General features: G+C 44.6%; 1 protein-coding gene across 1 annotated transcript; it reads left to right on the plus strand.

Annotated features, from left to right (window-relative positions):
- Nucleotides 1-7329: 7329 nt before the first annotated feature.
- LOC127214152 (patatin-like phospholipase domain-containing protein 4) lies at nucleotides 7330-8200 on the plus strand (the record flags this gene model as incomplete). The annotated part of the gene is made up of 4 exons (XM_051174539.1): nucleotides 7330-7465; nucleotides 7637-7702; nucleotides 7827-7982; nucleotides 8102-8200. Coding segments are annotated over 4 exons (457 nt in total), but the record flags the coding sequence as incomplete, so codon positions are not given.
- Between the last annotated feature and the right edge of the window lie 258 nt (nucleotides 8201-8458).

Below are 8458 nucleotides of genomic sequence, written 5' to 3' on the forward strand. Positions count from 1 at the left end.
TACAGAATTCTTCAAATTTCCATTGTTAGGCAAATATTAAGTAAGAAGCCCTCAGCTTCTGAGACAGCCCAATAAATCCACTTTCAACAAAAACAGAGGGCTGTATTCTTCCATTCCTGCTCAAGTAGAGAACATTGAATAATTCAGCTCTGATTTCACCTGCCCAATGTGGAAGCTGAGCTGGCTCACTATAGTGCTCATAGAGGCATTCTTCCCAGCCACTTTCTCTCTGAATATTCAAGTTAACATGAAAACACTTTTTATTATTATTCATTTCTCAAAAATGTCTCACTAATTTCAGGATTAAAACTCAAAATGCAATGGAGCTATCACCCAGATGTCTGTCAGGGGAAAATATATCATCTTGTTTGTGATATGGTTTCATGATTTTTCTCATAGTTTCTGATGTGCCTGTGGCAAGCAGGTGAAAATTACCCTCAGTTCTCCTAATCTCAGCAAGATGCCATAGAACAAACACAATTTATGTCCTAAAGCCTCTTTAATTTTTTAATATTCTGGGCAGCCTCATCTACAGATAGAGTTCCAGGACAGCCAGTATTGAAAACCTGTTTTGAAAGTCAATAAAGTAAATAATAATAATTAATTAATTAATTAATTGATGAGAAAAATCTACTACAAAATGACAGCAAGAGTAGTAGTAGTAGTAGTAGTTAGAGTAGTAATCATAATAATCATCCACCTCCTCCAGCTCATCATCATCATCATAATTATTAGGATTCTGAATTTGCCAGCCTGTTCTACAATGTGTGTTCAAAGACAGGAAGTCCTACACAGAGAAACCCTGTCATGAAAAACCAAAATAAGTAAATAAATAAATAAATAAACAATAAAAACATGCATGTTTCTCCTTTTTCTTTTAGCCCTCTAAAACCATTGAGGAATTTACTCTTGTCACCCAAGCCCCACTAGCCAATCAGGGAATCTAGGCCCACAGGCCAATCTAAGGTTTTTCAGGAAACTTCCTGGAGCCATGCTGCAGGCTTGATTTTATAGCACAAGAGGCACAATTAGAATAGATGCTATGCTGTGAATGCTGCTGTAGGAAACTGTGAGGAGCATGCATGGACAAGGAAGACATAGATTGGTAAGCAAGAGAATGCTATCCTAAGATGAAGGGGATGGTATTTGGGGTCAGAGAGACTGTGAGGTGAAAGACCTCAAGGAGACGGAGTCTATCACTGAGAGGCCCTTGCCCCAAAAGGCGAGACCAGACCACTGAATGCAAGCACAAGAGGCAGTTTATTGAATACACAGGTACCTGAGGATGCCACAGTCCCTCGAGAGACTGAGTGTGCCTTTGTTAAAACATATGTAGTTTATATAGGGTTGGGGTGGCAAGAAGCAGGCTTAAGGAAGCAGAAGCATGTTTACAGGGATTTCCTTAGTCCATCTAAATAAAGCAATTGTGGTTAACCAAGGACAGTGTTGTTTATTCAGCTTTTTGCACAAAGAATTCAGTTATGAATATCTCAGCATTCTAGTGTTCTTGAATAAAATGTTCCCAGGACCTTCTGTTCCCAGATACAATCCTGTTGACTTTGCTTTGGTCCAAGCTGCAGACCACAGATATCTTGTTGGCATCAGATGAGAGGAATATCTGGTTCCCTCCTGTACTATGCCATAACTTGACCTTGGCAAGTTGGCAAGAGCAGCTCAAACAGGCAATATGTATAGTGGGGGTGGTCTTTCATCCCCCCTTTTTCTGTTAACTGAATAAAACCCTTTATTCATGGTTCCTCAGTTTCCATTTATTTTAATTGCTGGTACTGCTTTGTAAAAATGAGGGCCTGAACAACTGACAAGCGTTCCTTCATGGACTGTACTAGTCTATTCAAAATGCAGGGACCAAGGATGAGAATTAAAAGAAATATAATAAGCAGTCCCATGATGGTGGCTATCAGGGTACTGAACCCATTAAACCATCCTTGTCGTTGAATTCTCCATGCTGGTTCAGGCGGGCCTGGTTCAGTGTCTGAAATTCTGGTTTTGCGGCCTTCACATGGGACACATGGATCCAGTCAGCAATCCCATCTACTTTCAAGGTGGTGGGAGTTGTCAGGAGCATAGTGTAGGGGCCCCTCCAGCAGGGCTCTAGATTCTTTGTTTGATGTCTCTGGACACAGATGAAGTCACCAATCTGGAAGGAATGAGGTTGGGGCGTGCCTTTCACCCCTCTCAGTAGGCAGCTGCCAAAGGATTCCAGACCTCTTGTTGGACTATCTGTAAGGCCCGAGATGTGCCTGCATGGAGGGAGTATTTGCAAAATCAGAAATGTTGGCATCAAAAAACTCAATAGCTGGTGGTGGGCTACCATATAAGATTTCAAAGGTAGTTAAGCCATGGGGCCTGGGGCATTCCTGGCCCGATAGAAAGCTAGTGTCAGGAGTTGTACTCAGTTTGTCGAGCCAGTTTCAAGCATTAAATTGGATAAAGCCACCTTAATGATTCTATTCATTCTTTCTACGTGTTCTAAACTCTGGGGTCTATATGTACAATGTAATTTCCAGTTGATCCGCAGTTCTTCTGGGCAGCCTGATCTACAGATAGAGTTCCAGGATAGCCAGTATTGAAAATCTGTGTTGGAAATTCAATAATGAAAAAAAAATTAATTAATGAGAAAAATCTACTACAAAATGACAAGAGTAGTAGTAGTTATACTTGTAATCATAATCATCCTCCTCAGTCCTCCTCATAATCATAATAATAATTAAGATTTTGAACTATCCAGCCAGGTTTATAAAGTGTGTTCCAAGACAGGAATTACTACACAGCCAAACCCTGTCTTGAAAAACCAAAATAAATAAATAAATAAATAAATAAATAAGAAAATAAAAAAAGAAAGAAATGTATGTTTCTGCTTTGGATTTAAGAACACTCTAACCATTGAGGAATTACCCTTGTCAACCAAGACTCACTAGCCAATCAGGGAATCTGGGCCCACAGGCCAATCTAAGGTTTTACAGGAAATTTTTGGAGCCATGCTGCAGGTTTGATTTTATAGCACAGCAGGCACCATTGGATTGGTTGCTCTGCTGTGAGTGCTGCTGTAGGAACTGTGAGGAGCATGGAAGAGCAAGGAAGACATAGAATGGTAAGCAAGGGAATGCTATCCTAAGATGAAGAGGATGGTATTTAGAAGCAGAGACTGTGAGGCAGGGACTCCCTGAGACTGGTTGGAAACCTAATGACTCATTCAAATTTCCATGAGATCCCATGTAGAACTAGAAGTTATGCAGATCAGGGTGCAGAATGTGATTACTTTAATTTTGGGGCTTAATAAGAGGAATGCATTTCAATAAGGAAGCTTTGTGTGTAAATGTTTTTTGTAGTCAACACCAAAATGCTTTTCCTGAATATGGAAGGGAAGTATCAGTACATGGAGGGGCACAGTTTGCCCAGTGCATTCAAGATGTTCTTAACTTCACATCTAACATTTCAGTATAAGATGAATTAGGAGTTAATTTTATACATACTGTAGATGGCATTCTTTTTATTTCTTTATATATTTATATTTATTTATATTGTACTTTAAAAATCTTAATAAAAAGATGTTATTTTACTTATAGATCCCAGCTCCCTCTCCCTCCCATCCTCTCATACCACCCATCACATCCCCTATCCACTCCCTAGGAAGATCAGCCTACCAAGAAGCATCATCACAATCTGCCCTTTGTGGTAGGGCCTTCTCCCATGGCTGTAGGCTAAGGGAGATTCCCCATTTGGAGTCAATTTGGTATATCCTGCAAATGGCAATAATTTAATTTATTTTTTTATATTTATTTAATTTATATGTTTTTGTGCCTGGGTTTATTGATTTTTTGTTTCAAATAAAGTGTTTCTTTGTAAAGGTTAGGAAATTGACCTGGGACTTGCTCTGTAGAGCAGGTTAGCCCCAAGCTCATAGAGATGCGCCTTCCTATGCCTTCGTAGTGCTGAGATTAAAGGCATGGGTCACTAAAGTCATACATAAATGACATTCTTGTGTTGGATAATCCTCCACAAATAAGCTATGATGAGAAAAATTAGAATTAGAATTGTTGTTACAAAATATTTACCAATTCTTACAGGATACTGAGTAACACAAAATAGAATTTAGCTGAGAGAGTGATGCCTAAAAAATAACCCAAAGATGAGTAGTACTGTAACCAGGTCTGTTACAGATTGGGATACTAAAATACACATTTGATCTCCAGTCTTGTGCAGACAGTTATCTCCAAAACATGATAAAGGAGACACCCCTGATTTATAAAGAGTAACCAGCCCCATCCTCATCCAATAGAAAATGGCTTTTTATAAGCTGCTCAAGGGGTCACAAATAGGTCACAGTGAACATTAAAGCCTGGTGTGCCATAAAGTTCTAGTTTTCATATACAGAAATTTTTTTCTGCCAGATGGAAAAGTTGAGACCACGTGACACCTTTGTGCATCACAGGGTTGCTTTTGTGTTTTGTGGGGACATTCACTGATAAACTGTAAGTTTGGCTTCTGCAATTTATGAACATCTCATTCAAAATTCAGGTTTTCTTACATGATTTACACAAAGCTTAGAAACTTTTAAAAAGAGGTGATGGGGATCTTCATTCAGCAATACATGATCAGAGTGCTATTAACATTTACCTACCACCCACAACAATGGTGTGATTCAGAAAGTTGAGTTTCTGGTAACAAATATAATTTCTGATCTACAGTAAATTCTAAGGCGTGCATGATGTTGAATTTTACAACTCAACTCTGCGATGATTCATTGTTTCAATTGGTGATGATGACCTCCTTCATGATTGGAGTCTGGCCATGTTTCCCTTCCAGTTGAATGCTACATAACCTCTTTATTGTGACAGTTAGCTATTACTGACTTATTTATTTAATTCTTTAAATTATTTAAACGACAGAGAATGCCATCACTGATTATGATTAATTAGGGTGCAAAAATCTGTCAGGGACAAGGTTAGGAAAGTTGTAGACATGGGTAGAGCATTTTTTGAATGATCTATGCATCTCACAGAGTACTACGGATGCTGGGTGATAAGAGTCCAGAAGACTGCAGGATGCCCTCTGAGAAGTACAAAGACTTCATCAAGGCCAGCATGGTGGTCTAGGTGTTGACTACCTGTTGTTCCTCCACAGCTTCACATCAGTTGTGACCTATGATGAGAAGAAGTAGTGACATAAGGAGGTCGACCCCATCACCAAGACCTGGCAAAAGGATGATGACCCAGAACACGGAAGAACATCTCTCTTTCAGCTCTGCTGGTGATGCCCCTGCTGCTGCCATCTTTTCAGCTGATATCAACCTTTTGGCTACTACTGCTATGCCAGGATTGGGCCCATTATCTCAGTTCCTGCCGCACCACAACAGAGATTCGGGTGCTGGTCATGATGGCAGGCCAGCAGAATTCTTTAGGCAAGACAATATGATGATCTGACGATTAACATATGGAATTTTTAAAATCCGTGATGACAGCATACTTTTCCATATCTGGCAAGTCTGCCCAGGAATTGATGATACAAAAAAGGTCAACAACTTACATAAAGATGTAATTATTAAATTATTTCATTATATAATCTGGGAAGCCTGAAGTTTGGTGTCAAGTGTGACAGACGATCTAACTATCTTATTATTTCATTATTCAAATCTGTCTTTTTCTACTACAGGAAGAATGGAGTCTGCATCCACCGTGTTGGTGTTAAACTGTCTCTTGTGATTTCATTATTTATTTATTTCTTGATATCAATGTTGATATCATTTTGTTATCGCTCTAGGGATGAATTGTGAGAAATTATCTCTTTATTCATTCATTTTGAAAGACCTAAAAAGTAATGTTAATGATGGACTAACCTGGAAACCAATATCTGTTCCTTGGAATTTGCTAGCTTCCTCTCACAGGGCCCTGAGATAAGAAGAATTCACACTGCCCCTCCTTTCCTGTGAGTCAACAGGTGGTAAATAGGGTCAAGAGATAGCTGTAACTCTGGTTTGCCCAGACAAGATTAATTAACACACCTGAGGCCCTAAGGCCTGCTGACCCTAATAGCAGACCATCCGGCCTCCAAGGGTCATGTACTCAATGGAAAGAGGGTCCCACCCCCTCCCTAAGCTTGTGGGTTTGCCTTTAAAAACACCTGGGCCCAGGGGAGGGGGCTTCTCCCTAGCCTGTGTGCGTTTGCACAAACGCTTCCTGTTCATTAAAGCCTCTTGCGTTTTGCAGCAACTGGACTGGATATTGAGTTCTTGGGGTATCGACTGAACCTGGAAGACTCCTCATTTTGAGGGTCTTACAATTTTATTCCTCAAATCTGTGAGAAAGAATGCAATGATGCCATTGCTGCAGACGCGGAGAGAGAAGGCGCCGCCCTGTGCCATCACACACAGAGGACCGCCCAGCCCGGCCCTGCAGGGCATGCAGGGAGTAATACTCCCTGGCAGTGGCCTTGGGAACAGAGGCTTCATGCAGAGAAGCAGCCATCTAGGTAGGACACTGAAGGGCGCTGGCGCACCAGTGAGGACACAGACAGTGACCACTGTAGGCATAGCAAAGGACTCTGGGAATCATAGTCCCCTTCCACCCTGAGACGGGCTCTCCAAGACTGCGGGGAAAATTCCACAGTGTGGGAAGGGGAGGGGATGTCGTCGGCCAGTGACATCACAGGGAGCAAGGTCCTGGGAAAAGTAGTCCCGGAGAGCAGCAGTGAAGACAGAGGCACCATTTCTGTCATTCTTTTTTGAGGGGGCATGGCTTCCTTTCCTCACGTGACCCCATCCTTCCCCCCGGAAACTCCGCCCACAGGCCCCATAGGCTCCGCCCCGCCCCAGATGGCCCTGCCCTTGCACCTGTCTTTCAGGGCCTGTGGCTTCCTGGGCATTTACCACCTGGGTGTGGCTGCCGGGCTGTAGGCACATGGGGCGGGGCTGCTGGGTGATGTCAGGGGCTACGCAGGGGCGTCGGGCGGGGCCCTGTTGGCAGCCATGCTGCTGACTTCCCCTGAGCAGCTGGAGGTGAGTGTGGGCAGGACAAATGTGACATGTTACTTGTGACATGTTACATGTCAGGGGTCACGTGTGTGGTTCCCAACCTTCCCACAGGCCTGCACAGGCTTTTGCACACAGCCTGGCCGAGGATACCAGGCAGCAACCACTGGGCGTGGCCACACCCAGCTTCCACCTCATGGAGCAGCTGAGGTGCATGGGGGGGTAAGGGGGTGGGGTGGGGCACAGGTCACACGGTACGTGTTACATGTCATGGGTCACGCATGTGGATCCCATGTCAGGGGTCACAGGTCACATGTGTCCCCCCTCCCCCGTACCATCAGGGACGGCCTGGACCAGATCCTCCCAGCCCATGCTCACGTCCTGGTGCAGGGCCGACTCTATGTGTCCTTGACTGCAGTGAATACATTCCAGAACTGCCTGGTGACCCAGTTCCTGACCCGTGAAGACCTCATACAAGTGAGGGGGCGGGGCCACAAGTGTAAGAATGTGTCATGTTCCGTGTTTCCTACATGTATGTTTCATCTGTGTTTGCACATGCGAGTCGCATGTTTGCACATACGTGTATCGTTTTGCTCATGTGTGTCTCATGTTTCTCCTCATGCGTGTCCTGTTTCCCCTCATGTGCAGGTCCTTCTCACCAGCTGCTTCATCCCCATCTACTCAAGGCTGAAGCACGTGGAGTTCCAGGGTCAGGTGGGCGGGGCAGTAAGGGGCGGGGTGGTTGGGTGTGGTCACGCGTGTCTATGACAAGTGACCCCGAACACGCGTGTATATTGTCGCGATTCCTCACATGTCCCCCGGCACCCCATCTCCCCAGGCCTGGGCAGATGGCGCCCTCTCGTGCAGCCTCCCCCTGCCCCCTGGTGGTCGCACCCTCACCATATCCCCATTCTGTGGACGCCATGGCATCTCGCCCCGAGACCCTGGCCAAGGTCTTGGCTCTTGCGTGCAAGAGACTGGACAGGATGTGGAGGTGAGCCGTGTGGGGCTTCCGTGGCCACGCCTGTCACAGCATGCTCACACAAAACTCACTTCTGGCCCAGCCCACACACACTTCTGGCTCCACCCACACTCATTTGCGGCCCCGCCTAGATCTCCACGGCCAATGTTGCCCACCTGGCCCGAGCGCTCTTCAGCCGGCCAGTGGAAGCCTGGAGTCACTGTACCATGATGGCTTCTGCGACGCCATGAGCTTCCTGCGCCATGAGGACCGCTTCTGGTGAACAGGCGTGTGTGCACACATGTATGTAGCTGAATAAATGAAGTCCCTGTGATTTACATGCTTGTCGTTTGTTTTACACGCATGTCGTGCCTGTGGCTTCTGTGATCTTAATGCGCCAGCTCCACAACACTAATGTATGTCGCGTGTACACATGACATCCTGGCTGGCGCCGCCTCCATTACATGCAGTTCACATATGGAGTCATGGTGTTTCCATGTGAGCCAGTG

This window comes from Phodopus roborovskii, unplaced genomic scaffold, assembly GCF_943737965.1.
Source record: "Phodopus roborovskii unplaced genomic scaffold, PHOROB, whole genome shotgun sequence".
Classification (NCBI taxonomy): Eukaryota; Metazoa; Chordata; class Mammalia; order Rodentia; family Cricetidae; genus Phodopus; species Phodopus roborovskii.